The 17,107-nt window shown below is 33.5% G+C and overlaps 2 protein-coding genes across 2 annotated transcripts; both read left to right on the forward strand.

Moving 5' to 3' along the window:
• The first annotated feature begins 4,810 nt into the window (after nucleotides 1-4,810).
• LOC145620578 (ESCRT-related protein CHMP1B-like) lies at nucleotides 4,811-7,597 on the forward strand. The gene is made up of 2 exons (XM_081675272.1): nucleotides 4,811-5,270; nucleotides 7,110-7,597. Exons 1-2 carry the CDS (start codon nucleotides 4,943-4,945, stop codon nucleotides 7,394-7,396), a joined length of 615 nt encoding a protein of 204 aa, XP_081531398.1. The 5' UTR covers nucleotides 4,811-4,942; the 3' UTR covers nucleotides 7,397-7,597.
• Nucleotides 7,598-13,243: 5,646 nt separating this feature from the next.
• Nucleotides 13,244-15,891, forward strand: LOC145619840 (G-type lectin S-receptor-like serine/threonine-protein kinase At4g27290). The gene is made up of 6 exons (XM_081674533.1): nucleotides 13,244-13,509; nucleotides 13,634-13,927; nucleotides 14,018-14,260; nucleotides 14,373-14,577; nucleotides 14,768-14,900; nucleotides 15,773-15,891. The coding sequence occupies exons 1-6, from the start codon at nucleotides 13,244-13,246 to the stop codon at nucleotides 15,889-15,891; spliced, it is 1,260 nt and encodes a 419-aa protein (XP_081530659.1).
• The last annotated feature ends 1,216 nt before the right edge of the window (nucleotides 15,892-17,107 follow it).

The raw sequence follows: 17,107 nt of genomic DNA on the forward strand, positions 1-17,107 counted from the left end.
TAATACTTTCAAAAAAAAATAAATAATAATAATACCAATTAATAATAATTCCTTTTATAAACATTTGTTATTAGAATCACAATGTGTAGAAACATATTATGTGGGTATTGATTGTTAGTTCACTGAGTTGAATTATTTTTCAAATCTTTCCATACAATTTAAGAATTAAAAAAAAAGAGGTTTTTTTTCAAGTAGTTTTTGGTATATCATTATTATTTTTAGGGTTAAAGATATAGATGATTAAGACAAATTTATAAGTAAAATCATTATTACTCATTAAATCATTTTATTTTAAAATTTTTGTTAAATAAATATAAGTAAATCGTTGTCTTTTATCTTTCTACTATTAACATATGTTAAATATGGTACACATATATTTTTATTTTCATCACCTGCCTAAGTCAATGGTATATGCAATTAATAATAGCAATAATAACAACAACAACGACAACGACGAGACGACAACGATGATGGCAACAAAAACAACAACATTAATAATAATAACATTAATAATAGTATTAATAATAATGTTGAAATTTGCTCTGTTTCGCTCGGCTCTGCTCTGTTATTCTAAAATCTGCTCTGCTGAAATTTAATCTGTTTTGCTTTACTCTGCCCAGAAGCTTAAAAAAACTATTGATTTTACATGTGCGTAATAATAAAGGTAATATGCTAGGTCTCGTGCCATGCACGATTATTTCACTAAATTTAATTAATCAATAAAAGAAAAAAAAATTGTATTAAAAAAATACTCCCTTCGTCCCTTAATACAAAACCTCTTTCTAGAATTTATTATTCACATATTCTCTCTGTCTTTAAATGCTAGAATTGATCCATTTCTATTTTTTACACTACTAGGGCTGCTAACGCGCGCGATGCGCGCGTCATAGCTAGCCATATCTTGAAGGTTTTTTTGGTTTGGCTTTTAAATCACAAAATTAGTTAAATTAACAATAAGAGAAATATTTCTTAAAAAAAAACAATAAGAGAAAATATTTAATCAAAATATTCAAGACAACTTACATTTATGAAAGCATAAAAGTACATAAATATTTTAGAGGGTATAGTTGTCTAAACAGTATTCATTAAAATATCATCTACATATTAATGAGGGTATGTATGTAAATACACATTTTGAAGGGTATAATTGACATTACACTATTCATAAGAGTATGTTTCTACTTTTTATAAGGTATGGATTATTCTAAGAAAAAAAAATATAGTCATAATGAACAATTCATTACTATCACAATTTTTATAAAATTTGTAGGGTTGTGACTTTACCACACTTTGTCCCTCCGTTACACTCCGTAGAAGGTTTTGTTTTTGTGTTTCGTTTTTTGTTTTTCTTATCTTTGGATTTGTTCCCCTTAGAATAAAAAAAAATTACATAATTTAAAATATTTTTTTTTAATCATCAATTATGTTAATTATTTTTTTATGTCAATTATATTTTTATAATATATGATCTTTAATTTATTGATTTTTAATAACTTATTTTTATTGAATAAACTAGATGAAGCCCGTTCATCATCTAGTTTTTTTTTTTTTTTTTTTTTTTTTTTTTTTTTTTTTTGTATCTATGAGCTAAAATTTGTTATATATATTTAGATAAAATACCTAATATTAAAAGATAATATTTAATATTAAATTATTTTAAACTTAAAAATCTCATTCGCCAATTTTGCTTACGTGGCATTTGAATTATTTAATTCTAAAAGAAATTAATAATCTCTTATTTAATTGGCTATATATATATATATATATATATATATATATATATATATATATATATATATATATATATATATATATATATATATATATATATATTAGATTTATCTTATTTTAATAAGAGAGGACAACTAATAGATATTATGGAATGATATTATGATAATATTTGTAATAGATTTAGGATAAATCATTGAAAAAATTTTGTACGAGTACTTAATTATCTTCTGAGGTTTTCTAACACAACTAGGACTCGTACTGTATCCCTATATATTGTGATCAATACCATAGACCTCTTGACAAGCCAATTAGCCAGGAATCGAATCGAATTTTGTTTCGATCCTTATTAGTTATTGTAGTCATATTGTCACCCTTACAAATAAATCGCCCAAAACTAACAATCTGTACGAATCCAAAAGGATGACCACATACAAGCTAGACGAAACCCCTGATACTTATATTTCTGCTGTTTTTGACCAAGGATCATACGTTTATAAGATGTTCTCCATCAAAGGAGAGTCAAGTCACAGTTTTATCCGCATCATAGATTTGAGGAACGATAAATTGATCGTATATGGAACTGAGATAAAAGAATCGATGTGGGATAAATTGCATAACTCCCTTCTTTTAAAGGCGAAAGCCGGAAACGTTTTTGTAGATTGTAATGGAGCATGCTATATAGCTGTTTACCAGACTGATTCGAGTAATAATACCATTGTTGGTGTTAAATTTTATAGACCAATTGATAATGTCATCTTTGATTGGTCTCAATTTGGAGTGACAGTCCCAAACTCCGTAAACGATTCCTTAGTAAAACAACTACAGCAGAAGGATAAAGAGGTTTGGATGATGGATACCCTTCTTTCGACAATGAATACCCTTGTTTCCTCTGCCAACGATAATCGAATGCAGCAGCAAGACGCGAAGATGGAGCTACAAAAGGTACGCAAGCAATTGGAGTTGTCCCAAGAAGAGGTAAAGGAGCTTCAGGAACAAGTTACTAGTTCTAATAAGAAAGATTATGACAAATACTTTGATATGGAGTTGCAAAAGGTACAACACGAACTTTCTTGTGTTAAGTCTGAGTTAGAAACAATAAAATTCGTGTGCGAGTTATCAAAGAAACTAAGGAACAACTAATTAGTTGTAAGAAGGAAAATGAAGAATTGAAAGTGAAGGTTCAAAGTATGCAGGATCAACAAGTTTATAAAGATGTAGCTGATTTACAGAAGGTACAGAATGAACTTTCTTCTAGTAATTTAGAGTTGCAGCTAACAAAGAGCCGATTGAAGAATTCCAATAAGAAGATATTCGATCTCGAAGAACAGCTTTCGCACTACAAAAATAAAAGCTTTTTAGCAATTTTTAAAAACATTACTCGTAGTAAATAGCAACAAATATAATTTTTTTTTTTGATTGCCTAATAAAAAGTGATATTTTATGCAATAGTTTTTAATTATTAATAACTACATGTTTTTGATTTGTTGCCGTTTACAACAATGGCATCATATTTTACTCTTGTTGCCATAACAACAAGTATTTTATTTGTATTGATTTAGAAATTTTTTATATGTTGCTAGATAATAACAATTTTTTATTTGTTGCCATTAGAAACAAGTTGTGTTACATTTTGTTGTTAATTTATATGTAGGCCACTTTTTCAACAACGTTGCTTTGAACTGGGTTAGCCAAAATCCCATGGCAACAAGCTTAAATTGAGTTGGCAACAAATTTTTGGTGAATAGCATCAAATTTTAGTTGATGTTATATTGACTTAATTTTGTAGTGTCGAGAATTGAAAAGATCAATTAGTATTATATACTCCTACAGTATTATGGATCATGGTACACCATACGTCCATACCCGATATGCTTTCGTTATTTTGCCTAAATCTTATGTTATTTTGCTTAAATCTGATCTTGTGTTATTTTGCTAAAATAATATGTTATTTACTTCAACCTTAGCTCGTGCTATTTTACATAAAATTTGTGTTATTTTGCCAAAACATTGTTTTATTTTGCATAAGTTCAGCTCATGTTATTTTACCAATAATACCTGTATTATTATTTACACAAACTTTGTGTTATTTTGTACAAAAGAATTTCCGCATATATACATGTAAATACCTTAATTATAAAATAAATAAATAAATCATTATATTTAAATCACATTGTATGAGGTATGACTTTTCTCAAAAGGTTTTCCTTCTTGGATTAGGAAAAGTACGCTAAACAAGTAAAATAAAGAAAGGGGAATAATCGAGTAAGGATATCTAGTGCTTAAAAATTCCTTTCGGATTTCAGAAGATTTTGGGATTGAGAGAAAAATTCAGTTTCAGTTTATATCACTCGGTTATAAAAATTTTACAAGTTTGGTGGTAACAAACAATGTCATGTTTTTGTGGTGGTCAAAGTCAATATTTTCTAAATAAATCATTATTTGTATCCCATGATCTTCTGAAATACAAAGCATATTGTTAAAGGCACTTCGTCTTATAATAAAATCAGCATAAAACCACTTTATACAAGACTTATACGTAGTAGTATTATTACCTCCGTTTTTTTATTAGTTGACAAGTTTTGATTTAACACTATTCATATACATACCTTGATTGACTTTGTGCACAAACGTGACTTGAAAAACGACAAAACGTGTCAACTAAGACCATGTTCAATTCACCTTAAAAAAATAATATTAGGTAAAAATAGTTTCAGTTAAAAAAAAATAAGTTCATTTCAGTAAAAATAGTTTCACTTCAGTAAATTTCAGTTTTCTTAAAGAAGAATTATAATAGAAAATCAATAAAAATAATTTCAGTACAGCAAAAATAATTTCAGTTCAATAAATTAATTTAAGTTCAGTAAAAATAATTTAATATGAGTAGTAAAAATAATTTAAGATTAGCAAAAATAATTTCAGCTAAGTTAAAATAATTTCACTTCAGCAAAATTAAGGTGAAGAAAACGGGGCATGAGTTTATAACCAAAAGTAATTTCACATTTAACAATTCTTTTTTACTTGTCCTCAAAAAAACAAAAACAATTCTTTTTTACTTCCTAATTAAGAAAATCTCATACGAGTACACGAAATTCTCAAGTCACCTTCCTCCCCAAACCCCTGATACTCAATTTCCGCGTAAAATCCCCAATTTCTCTCCTCAAACCCTAATAAAAACCCTAAAATCATCAATTTCTTCAATCAATTATCCGCCATGGGAGGAAGCACAGAGAAACTGATGAATCAAATCATGGATTTGAAATTCACCTCAAAATCCCTTCTCAGGCAGGCCAAAAAGTGCGAAAAAGAAGAGAAAGCTCAAAAACTCAAGATCAAAAAAGCCATGGAAAAGGGTAACACTGATGGTGCAAGAATTTGCGCAGAAAACGCAATTCGTAAGCGCAATGAACAGATGAATTACCTTCGTCTTTCTTCTCGACTTGATGCGGTTGTTGCGCGCCTTGATACTCAGGCTAAGATGCAAACTGTTTCCAAATCTATGGGTTCCATTGTTAAATCCCTCAATTCTTCCCTTACTACTGGTAATTTCATTTTCTCCTTGTTTTTTTTTTATCCTTTGATTTTGATCTTTTGAATGAATTTTGAATTTTGAAATTGATTTGGGATTGAATTCATGGGATGATTGATCAGCTACAATAATTCCGGCTTCTGAAAACATAATTGTGAATGAATTATGATATATTTACATATACGCTCATATTGTTAATTAGTTTGTAGCTATTGTGAGATGGATATTCCTGTTAAGAGCCGGTTTGCTATTAGCCTATTACTGCCGGGTTTAGGATTTATAAAGTCGTATGATGTACTCATTAGATGGTATAAGTCATATACTCATATCGATATAAGAGAAAATAATAATATTGTTTGAAACCTTGTTTACAGATAGTGTGGAAACAGAGTATTAAGTCTAGTAAACTTGTGGGAATGCTTCGATTTTTGTGGTAATTGTGTAACTCGTTTTATTCAATTGGAAGCATTGGTATGAAGTTCGTGTTGTCGAATTTCACTGATAATAGGATTTGGAGACAGTTGCCAACTTTGTGAAATTCCAAGTTATATATTCAGAATTAAAGTGTTGGGATTGCGATTTAGCTTTGAAACATCGTTCAGTGTGAATATTAGTGTATTTGGGGATTCTGTAGAGGACTTAGACTTGTAGGAATCTTGTTTCTCCTGGAATTCGCTTTTATTCTCCAAATTTAGTTAATAGAAAATGGTAACATGGATGAATTACTTTCTAACAATTGTGTTAGGTAGTGTAAATTATAGGATTTTGACAATCTTGTTATCTAGTATATTGCTTCTAAATTGTCAACTTCAAGGGTCAGATTCACAATTCTTCGTAGTATCCTGACGCTTTTAAATAGTCAGAGTATCATATTTTGAGAATATGTAATGTAATGCTCCAACCATTAAATATCTCTGTATATTTGTTGCTATCTTAGTCAAGCCTCCTACTTTTTGCAACCAAGCCAGATTAGCCTAGGAGTTGATTGGTGTGTAAAGTAGCAGGTGCTATTATATATAGCAACAAGTGTTAAAGTTTTATGTTGTATCTCTCGGCTATTTATCCTTTGGTTTTGCTATAAAAAATATTGAGTTTTGGCATTCAATTGAAGTCCTCTTCAACATTATACATCAGGAGCTAGCTTGGTTTTTTAAGTTTTTCATGCTCATGAGTTTGAGTTACTTATTACTCCGTATATTACTTAAGCGGTTCTCTATTTCTCCTGTCCTCTGCTTCTGTCAGAAAACATTATATTGGAGTAGTATGACATGTATTTAGTCGATAGCAATATAAATCTCAGAGATATATCTTGAGTAAAATTTGTTTTCTTACGTCCTAGCAGCTACTTGAGGCTTTGGCTAAGTGATACAATGAGATTTGTCAAGCTACTTGCGTATATTAAGAAATCATGCAGGCTTTGCCCACCTTTTTGTGCATTTATTGGCTGTTATATCTTTTGTGATTAAACTAGGATAAAAGCATTACCTTTTGTCAGTTTATATTGTCTAAGTATTTTAGATTCTCTCTTGTAATGAAAATATTAGGTGAACTAATTGTTTCTGGCTTGTAAACTAGCATGGTAGGGGGGGGGGGGGGGGTGTTTATTCACTTTTTTTTGTTTTAAATGGTTTTTATATCTTACATAATGTGGAAAATTTTGGAAAACGAAAAAATTCTTTCATTAGTGCTTGAGTTTTCTTAATATGACTCTCATTTCTTCTTTTTAGATTTCCTAATTCTGTGACCCTAAAACACCTCCCCTTTTTCCCTGTTCTTTGGATATTGTTTTGTATTATACACATCTTACTTTCTTTCCTCTTCACATGTTCTGATTTTATCTCCGAATATACAGGCAACTTGCAAAAGATGTCAGAAACAATGGATCAATTTGAGAAGCAATTTGTCAATATGGAGGTTCAAGCAGAGTTTATGGAGAGTTCTATGGCTGGATCAACTTCTCTTTCCACTCCTGAAACAGACGTCAACAGTTTGATGCAGCAAGTGGCTGATGATTATGGTTTGGAAGTATCAGTTGGTCTTCCACAACCTGCTGCCCATCCTGTTCCAACAAAAACAGATGAGACAGTTGACGAGAATGACTTATCTAGGAGACTTGCAGAACTTAAAGCCAGAGGTTGAGCTAGCTGGGTTGCTCCATTTATGCTTTTTTGATTTTTTTTTTTTTTTTTTGTTGATAAATATATATGAACAACGTAATTAGATTGCATTTATAAAATATTAAAATTCTGCTGTATATAAATTTTAGTTGCATCAGCTTTATGCTTAACGGATTTTGTATACTGTACTTGTGCTACTCTAAAATGGGATAGTTTTGGAGAATCGACTGTATAAATGTGTGTCTTGTCTTGAATAAGTGTTATTACTTCTAAGGTCCCTTTTTTCCCTCAGAAAAGTGTGCTCTTTGTTTCGGACACCATTAAGAATCAGCAGCTTATAATGGGTCTAGAAGCGTCTATATTTTGAGTAATGTCAATAATGTCATCAGAAAACTGTTGAGCTATATTCTTTTACTGCAGTATCTTGGACTATTATTGGTGCTTTGGACCAACAACTGTGAAGATCTGCTTTAATCTCTAAAGCAGAGGGGCAGGATTCATAATGCGTTGATGATCTGCCAAATTACCTGTTTTGCATTTTAGTTTTCATTAATATTAGGATAATTTGCAAATTGCAGCCATTTAAAATTAGCAATTAGCAATTTGCAAATTGCATATTTAAAAAAAATTGCAAATTGCAGCCCAAAAGTTCTTATAAATTGTAAATTGCTGTCGATTTAACTTTTTTATTGGTTTATGTGTCAAAAAATATTCAAATAAGGTTATAGGGTCATTTTAGCCCTTAGGGTCGGGATTAGCTAAATTTAACTACACTGAATTGACCCTAAATGTTAGAAGTGTATTTCAATCGTATCTATAACTAATACTAAAGTAGCAACCGCTTACATCATCCTTTTCTAAAACTAGACACATGTCAGGTTGTCATTAAAAATTTTCCCTCCAAAACTATAAATGATGTCATCATGATATTTTATTTGATTTAATTAAAATTCTGATTAGCTATTTTATTATTAGTGTCAAATTTTCCATTTTACTACCGGAACCAGTACCTTTAGTACGGATTAAGGTTCCAAAACCTGCAGTTTCCTAACGGATTCTGGTTTCGGTTTTGGGTGCCCTAATTTTTTTGCTCACCCTAGTCAAAATTATGGATCTTCATATGTGCATGATACATATATATTCGACTAGAGGTGTCAAAAATCATACGCGACTGACCTGACCTAAACCGAATGGGTTTTCCTTTTAATTATCTGGACTTTTACCTAAGAATATTTAGACTTGAAGAAGACTTGTATCAATATGAAATTTGCCTATATTAGGTACTATATTCAGCTGGATCAGTTAGGAGTGCTATGCTTATGTTTGCTTCATTTCTTGGTTGTGTTTTGATCTGTGTTAATTGTGATTTGAACATGAAATTTTCCTGTACTAATTATCCAGCTGGCCTAGATTGCAGTACCATCTAAAATGTTTACCTAATTTATTGCTTTAGTTTTGAGATGTGGTTTTAAAGGTTGTTTATGCATAAAAAGATGCGTGGTTTCAGTTTCTTTACATTAGATTGCTCGGTGGTCGGGTTTCCAGACTCGGGATCTTCTTTTCTAAATATTGTTCCCTGCATTGTGCAAGTTACCTTGCTTGCTATATGTAGCTGTTCTGAAGAAATGGAAAAGATGTGCTGTTGTGTGTGTAAATAAAATGATAAGATATGTTGTTGTGTGAAAAAACTCTGAGTGTTGTTCAGAATGTTACTTAAAAAAAAAACCTATTATGTTGTTGTTGATGAAGTTAGTATTTTTCGGTTTTAAACCTAACGAGTGTTTTCGGCCATGTTGTTATCGTATTATTTAATGTATTTTTAAGGAGCTATGGGGTCTGTGTGGTCGTATTAGTAGTATTTTGGTTGCTGCGCTCAACTGCTCAGGGTGCCTTTTAATTTTGCTCAGGTTGCTTTGCTGCTGCTTTTGGCCCTCACTGTGTTCTTGCTGTTTCGTCGAGAATGCTTAAGGTGCTTATTCTTGCTTTCTGTGTGAAAAAAGACTTAATTAATTTTTTCCTGTGTGCTAGTTCTGTTTGGTTGCCTGTTCTGATTCTTGTACTTGTTATATATCTGTTAGTTAATTTTTATCTTGATTCCTATATATGAATCTTTTTTGTTGTCCGTTGCTCTTTGTATGGAACTTGGATTTCTTATGCTGTAGTAGTTCTGATTTTGTTATGTATTTGCTTGCAATCCTATTAGTTTCTAGGAGTTCAGCTTATTTTTGTCTTCTATTTTTTCCCTCTTTGCTAAATTGCTTACATTTGAGGTATGTATTGCTGTGAGCCTGTGAGCATGCAATTGCATGCACATACGAGTTTTTTAAGACGGCTTAGTCCATGTTAGCTCACAAATGTATTTACCTGATATTTTTGGATGCATGGAGATGGAGCTTTGCTGATGTTCTTTATGGGATTGTGTTTCTCTCTATTGTATCGCTGGATGTTTACCTTTAGCTTTGGTAAGCCTTGTGTGTACAATTGTTTCGTTGTGACTCTATAAAGTTACAGGTCATGGCTTGTGAATCGAAAATGATAACCATTCCTTTTCAACCGCTTTTGGAGTGGATAACTGACTACCTCCAGTTTCCAAGACCTGTTTATGGTCTTAGGCATGTCGGTCAGAACAGTGCGTATGTGCGTGTTCGTTTAGGAACAGGATCTGGTTGCATTTATTTCGTTGGTGGAGAAGAGCTACAATCGAGGAGTCTTGTGAAAGAGCAGCGCAAAAGGCTGAGCAGAAGCTCACTATCTGATTCAAAATACGCGTCTCTGATTTTACATCTGAAAGGGTAAAAATGTTGCATTTCTGTGGCATACTGATCAAACATAAGTGTGCTGCCCTCCTCTGTGAAAAAAGGGGTGCAGTAGGCCTGTTGTGCAAGGGGATGCTGATAAGAAATCCTCAACTGTTAAGCCTCATGTTTCAGTTGATTGTGTGGCCTTCTAGGATGTTGTAGCCCGCAAAACAGGTGCGTTTATTACACCAGTTGAGACTGTCTCGATTGAAGGGCATGGTTTTATTGGGTGGGTCACCATTGATTGTGGCGATATGCCATATGGCCTTGAATGTATTTTCAGTGAACCAAATCCTGACAGTGAAGCTGCTGCTCAGCAGGCTGCAAAGAAAGGGATGCTCTACTATTTGGTTAGTAAGCACAGACTTGAAATTGTCGATGTTAACTATGGTGAAGCGGCACCAGTTAGTTTAGAATGTGCTTTTTTAGGAGGAGAATACCTAGCCCTGAAATCTTGCCTTGCAAAGGAGAAGCATGCATCTGAACCTCAACAGTGTTCGGCTGATAGAAAGCTATCACCCTCTAGGACTGTGAAGTATCCAGTATCCAGAGTCACCTGTACGCACTCCTCCTCGGAAAATGTGGCGAAGGCGCAGTGTTTCACCTGCACGAGCAGCATCTTCTGGTGCAATAGCTAAGCGACCTTTAGTTGCTGGTCTCCTAGAGCTGGACATTGTTGTCAAGCGTACAAGGCATGCGTAGTCTGCAGAATTTGCTTTTGAGGTTGTAGCTGTTGACCTTTTGTGTTTTTAATGCTTATATCTAGGTGCTAATAGATTTCCTAGAATCCAGTTTAGCCATGCTTAGTGCCTTTTATTGGTTAGGAAACCATTTCTCAGCTTCTTTTTCATTTGTGTTGCCTTATGTAGTGTATGTAATAGCATTGAAAAGAAGTTGAACCATATTTTGTACTGGAGTTTAATTCCATTATATAATGACCAATGTTCAGCTGTACATGATTACTGGGCTCGCTGAGCCTTGCCCTTTCAAAAAAAAAAGCTGTACATGATTACTGCTGGTTTGTTTATGTGGCACTCTTGCATTTTAATTATCTTTTGAGGTTGTGAATCTCTATGCTTTAATTGCTTAACTGTTGCAGTAGTAATTCAGTTGCTGTTTTTAAATATGGGGCTGTCATTCCTGTGTATGCTCTGAATATGTGCCCTTTTATAAACTGTTTTTTTTTTCATTGAAGATGCGTGCACTTGGGTAGGCAGTACCAATGGATAATGTATAATGTTCCATTTCTGTACAAGCATGATTTTGTTGCCTGTATGAATGCGAACTTATGTTGTGTTTGTCTTCTGTATTGTTTGAATCTAGACAGACGTAGGAAAATTGATAAAAACTGATTTTGTTGTGTGCATTTGTTAAGCTCAAATGCCTCGCAATTCTAGAACACGAATAGGCAGGAGGGGAGCCATGCGCTTGGAGAAGAACCTGTGCGCAATTTGGTCAGGTATAGTAGTTCTGTACTGCTTAAATGTTGTACACTGCACGGTAACCTGATACCTTAATTGGACTGCAGTGACTTAGGAAACTGTCTACCAGAGTGCATAAGAGGAAGCGCACACATCAGTGTAACTATATTTACCTTTGCCTTGTTTTTATTGTCCATATGCCTTTACATAGATCAGTTCACCTTTAGCCTCTTTCCTGTTATGAATTGCAGCCATAAATCTCCTTGCTGCCACTATTGGTTTATCCTTACCAGCAGAATCTCTAAAACTACCAGCTCCTCACTATTGCCACCATTGTTTCGCAAAGAAATTAGCATCAGAAACAAAACATTTTACTTGATGATGAGACGAACCCAAAATATCTGACTTTGGCATGGAAAGAAGTTTATTGGAAGTGAAGATGAGGCGCGGACAAAGAGGGTGGTTGGGACATAGTAATATTCTCTTCTCATTTTGTACTTACCCAGTTACCCTCTCATTTCGGGAACATTATGCTAACGTTTATTGTTTTGTTGCAGCGGCTACATGCCTCCTGAATATACAATTGATGGCCTATTTTCAGTGAAATTAAATCTGATGTCTTCAGCTCTGGAGTAATAGTGCTTGAGATTGTATGTGGCAAGAAGAACAGAGGATTCAACCATCCAGATCACCATCACAGCCTGTTTGGACATGTAAGATTAATCTCCTGTCTTAAAATTGCCGACCAAGGTCATGCGCTTATTGCTTAGGGTTTAGGCTATCCCCAGGTTTTGGTGGTATGTTTGCATTATACCATCACGTCATCAGAAAATTATCCTTCTTTCCTATCTCTGTTGCTCTTGGTGAAGTTGTGATTACAGGTTTACAGCTTTGAAGCCCTCTTCTTATTGAGGATGAGCAACCCTCATGCCATCTTTAGGAAATTTGGGAAATGAGTTTGAACAATAATTCCTTTTTTTTTTTAGGGGAAGAGTTTAAACAACAATTACTTGACCATTGCTATAGTTATTAGATGTGATGACCAAGATGCATTGGCATGGTTTTAGCCTAACTTCTGCCAAAACTATTTAATTTGAATATGCAGCCACTATGAAGCTTTGTAGTTTTGTGAATGCAAATTGCCCTAAAATGGTGGCAAATTTTTACTCCCTCAGTTTCATTATAGTGGTTACATTTGAGCTTTTCACACCCAATGAGAAAAGATTAAAAAATATGAGAGAATGTGGGAAATAAGGAATGTTGTAAGAAAATAAATAAGAAATAAAAAAAAAAAAAAAAAAAAAAAGTTGAATGGGGTGTTGTAAGAATAAGAAAGGAATAAAATACTGGTTGAGTGAATGAGTAGAATGTTGTAAGTTAAGTGGGAAAAAGTATTGAAAATGAATTGGATTTCTTGTTAGATTGGGTTAGCTTTACTTGCACATTGATCATTCAATTTTCTTCTGAAAGCAAGATGAGAACTTCGTATGGTATAGCTCTTTTATGGTCATATTTGTCTCTGATCTTTACTTACATAGCTATCGATACAGTCACTCTAGGTCAATCCATTTGAGATAAGTTTCCGGAGACTTTAGTTTATGCTGGTGGAGATTTTGAGCTGAGATCCTTCCCAGGCACTAATGGAAGGATATGTGTCGGGATTTGGTTCAAGGAAATCCCAAGCTCGTAAGTTTGTGGGTTGCCAACCAAGAAACTCCCATTCTTGATTTTTCTGGTGTCCTTCAGGTTACCAACAACTGTGTTCTCAAACTTTTCAATGGTTCAGGAAGAGTCTTGTGGTCTACCAATAAAACAAGATCAGCAAAGAATCCAACTGTGCAGATTTTGGATGATGGAAACCTTGTTGTAAGAGACCAAGATGATGACAACCCCAACCCTGATAATATCTTGACAAAGTTTTGACTATCCTAGTGATACCATGCTGCCTGGAATGAAGTTGTGAAGGAATGTGTTACCAGGTTTGATCGATTTCTGACATCATTGAAAAGTAGTGAGGATCCCACAGACGTTTGTTTTTAGAGATGGTTCTGTTGAGCTGTTTCAGGATGTCCCATGGAATGGGTTTTGGTTCTCTGGGATCCCTATATTACCAGCTAATTCTTTGCCCAGTTTTGTTTTCAATAACAAGGAGATAAATTATACCTATGAGGTGTCTGACATCCAAACAAGGACTATGAATATTAATGCATCATTCAACATCTTAATTGGAATAATGATACACGTAGTATTTACAAAGCCAAATGATAGTTGTGACAATTATGCAGCTTGTGGCTTATTTGATATAAGTAACCTTGCTACTCCTCGATCTTCACTGTTAGTGTCTGGAAGGGTTTGATAACCCAAAGATTGGAACAATGGGATTAGGTCAGATGGGTGTGTTCATAATGGTCTATTAAACTGCAGCATTAACATTGAGGTCATGAAGTATCCCTATGTCCAATTGCCTGACACGAGATTTTCCTGGTATAATACAACCATGAACCTGGATGAATGCAAACAAAAATGCTTGCAGAACAGCTCCTGTATAGCTTATGCAAATTTAAGTGTTGTTCAAAGAATTGGTTGCTTGTTTTGGTTTGATACTTTAATTGAGAATTGTCACTGGCTTTGGACAAGACCTTTATGTAAGGTTGCCCTCCAATTCAAGTGAGAAGTTATTACTGTTGCTGTTTCATAAACTTGTTTAATCTTCTGAACTCAAAAATAAACCATCTTTCCCTATGTTCCTGATTCTGTATATAATTCCTTGTATGCTCAGAGTATATATATTTTCTTGTATGCTCAGAGTTTATAAAGGATCTATGTTGTCATTTCTGAATAGACCTGCACAAATGGACAGGCTCCCATTAAAAGCTGTTGGTTCCTGTTTATCAGCTGTCTTGCTTACATGTGGCCTTATTATCTTTGTTCAGTGGCAGAAAAGGAAGGAGAGGAAAAGAAGTCAGTATAAAATCTCAACTGAGGTTTGAATGTTCAACATATTGTGGTTTTAATTGACATTTTATTTTGTAGCATAATTAGCAATATACGGAGTAACATTCTAAGTCTATCCTTAGGTATATGCAGATTCCACAGAGCGAAAAAAAAATTTGTACCTTGGTCAATCTCGTAATCCTTCTTTCTTTTTATCGGGTTTGTATCTGTTGATCACAGGAAACATTGAGACAAGGGAAAGTGAACAAGAAAGCTGTAAAGGAGTCTGAGTTGTCAATATTTGCCTTCGGTGTGATAGAGCAAGCTACCAATTCGTTTCACACAGCAACAAGCTTGGAGAAGGAGGCTTTGGGTCTGTTTAAAAGGTATCAAATTCACTTATCTGCTTTATTACTTGATTGTCTAAAAAGACACTGTCCCAGATAAGTAAATACATGTAAATAATATCGGAGAGTCCAATACTATTAGGAATCGAGTTGGGCAACATCAATTTGTTGTTCTGTTCAGTGAACCGCCTTAGTATTTAAGAGAATAAAATCTCCATGCTCAGATAGGTTTTACTTTAAATTTGTTGTACAATTTTTTATTGTTTTGTGAAATACTGTTGGAATATTTGCTTCAAATTGTTAGTGGTTAGTTAACTCCTAATGTTAGTGGAATCATAATAGTAGTGGAGTGGGTTAGTTTAGTGGGGGTTAATGTTAGCATGATTAATGATCATGGGATTATGTTCCTTGTTTTTAGTTATATTTTGCACTATATTTATGTTGCAATGTAATACAATTTTAAATGGATTGAATACAACTTTTATTATTCTTTCCCTTCTATCATCTCTATTTATTATTTCAACAAATACTTCCCAGGGATTGTTGGATACTGGAGAAGAGATAGTAGTGAAAAGGCTTTCAGCATAGCAATCTTGTGAAACTTATCAGATGTTGTGTTGAAGCAGAAGAAAGGATATTAATCCATGAATACATTACCAATAAAAGCTTGGGCCGCTTCATATTTGGTTTGAATTTCTCTAGATTTCACATCAATGCTTATTTTGTCACTTCCATTGAAAGTTTTTTTATCTACATATTGAATAGTTAACTTTGTTCACTAAAAACTGTGTTTTTGATGCTTCTGTATATGAAATCATCACTTTAATTTACTGCACCCATCATTGGTAACACAATATTTAGAACAGCTTACACTCTTAAAGTTGTGATATATTTGCAGATGAAACAAGCAACTTCATTTTGGATTGGACAAAGCGCTTTGAGATAATCAAGGGGATTAATATTGCATGTGGTCTACTTTATCTTCATGAAGACTCTAGATTAAGAATTGTTCATTGAGATCTTAAGGCAAGCTATGTGTTAATTGAGGTTTAAGGTTTTAATCATGTAAGATCAGTCAACCTTTTGTTTCTACTTGTCTTACCATATATCTAGTGAAAATACAGAGTAGTCTTGCATGCTTTTGTCTTGTTAGTAGTCTGTAGCTTGTTAATTTGCATGTTTGTTGGTATCTACCGCGTCCACATAATAGCAACCAAGGTGATCAACTTAGCTAAAAATAAATAAATAAAAAGTCACAATCTTAACTGAATCTTGCTTGTTATATTATTGAATATCGGTTACAAGTCTAATAAATAAAAGCAAAAAACTAAAGTATAACAAAAACAATTCTTAAATTGATCACTCATAGAATCACCACATCGACGTCTCCTCGAATTTGCTTGGCAAGCAGCTCTGCTAGTCCTCTCGCATAAGGTATTCTATCACTGTATTCAATGTCATACCATTTATGTACATTCGCCCTTGACTGAGGACAATGAGGATCACAGATAATCTTGTTAAGCATGGGCGCATTTTCGGTAAGACAAAATGCAAGGTCAGCAAGAGATGCACTTCCATCGAATCCAACAAGCTCTAACACCTTAAGTTGATGATGTTGTTGCATTGCATGATTAATCGGAACATCCCTCTGAGCTGCCATTGGCACTGCTTGTCGTCTAGAAGGCCACAACTGCAAAACCAGCTTAAATTTGTAAGTACAATAAAGGAATTTAAATAAAAAGTGTGCACCATCCACGAGATCATATGAGAATTCTACAGTAGTCGTCACCAAAAACGTACCTCCAACTTGAAGGTATGCAACAAGGGGCATGCCTCAATGAAAGAGGTCAAACCGAGAAAGTTGACTTCAGCAGAGGAATCTGAATATGCACCTGGAGTAATACAAGATATTTTCTGTGTAAACAAAATTAGAAGAAGAACACAAAAGATGGTCAAGTTCAATTGTTGCAATAATAAAAGAAGGATGTAATAATAAAAGTACGTAAAAGACGCAACTAACCCGATTCCAATGAATTGAGAGTATCTGGAGTTGATTTGATACTTTTGATAAAAGATGCAAATATTGCAGAAGGTGATTGCAATATGAAACTCCAAAGGTGACATTAACAAGTGATGGAACACTAGTATACTCCACTTCAATGTTCTTCCATCCCGGGAAAAATATAAAACTAGTAAGTTTCGGAGCAAGTATTTCCAAAGATTTAATGGGTTT

The sequence above is a fragment of the Chenopodium album genome, chromosome 27 (assembly GCF_948465745.1).
Source record: "Chenopodium album chromosome 27, dcCheAlbu1.1, whole genome shotgun sequence".
Lineage (NCBI taxonomy): Eukaryota > Viridiplantae > Streptophyta > Magnoliopsida > Caryophyllales > Amaranthaceae > Chenopodium > Chenopodium album.

Coding starts and splice junctions, on each gene's coding strand:
- LOC145619840 (XM_081674533.1), top strand. CDS start 13,244: ATGTGTCGGGATTTGGTTCAAGGAAATCCCAAGCTCGTAAGTTTGTGG. Junction 13,510..13,633: donor CCTGATAATATCTTGACAAA/GTTTTGACTATC, acceptor GTTTGTTTTTAG/AGATGGTTCTGTTGAGCTGT. Junction 14,261..14,372: donor AAGGTTGCCCTCCAATTCAA/GTGAGAAGTTAT, acceptor TTGTATGCTCAG/AGTATATATATTTTCTTGTA.
- LOC145620578 (XM_081675272.1), top strand. CDS start 4,943: ATGGGAGGAAGCACAGAGAAACTGATGAATCAAATCATGGATTTGAAA. Junction 5,271..7,109: donor CAATTCTTCCCTTACTACTG/GTAATTTCATTT, acceptor CCGAATATACAG/GCAACTTGCAAAAGATGTCA.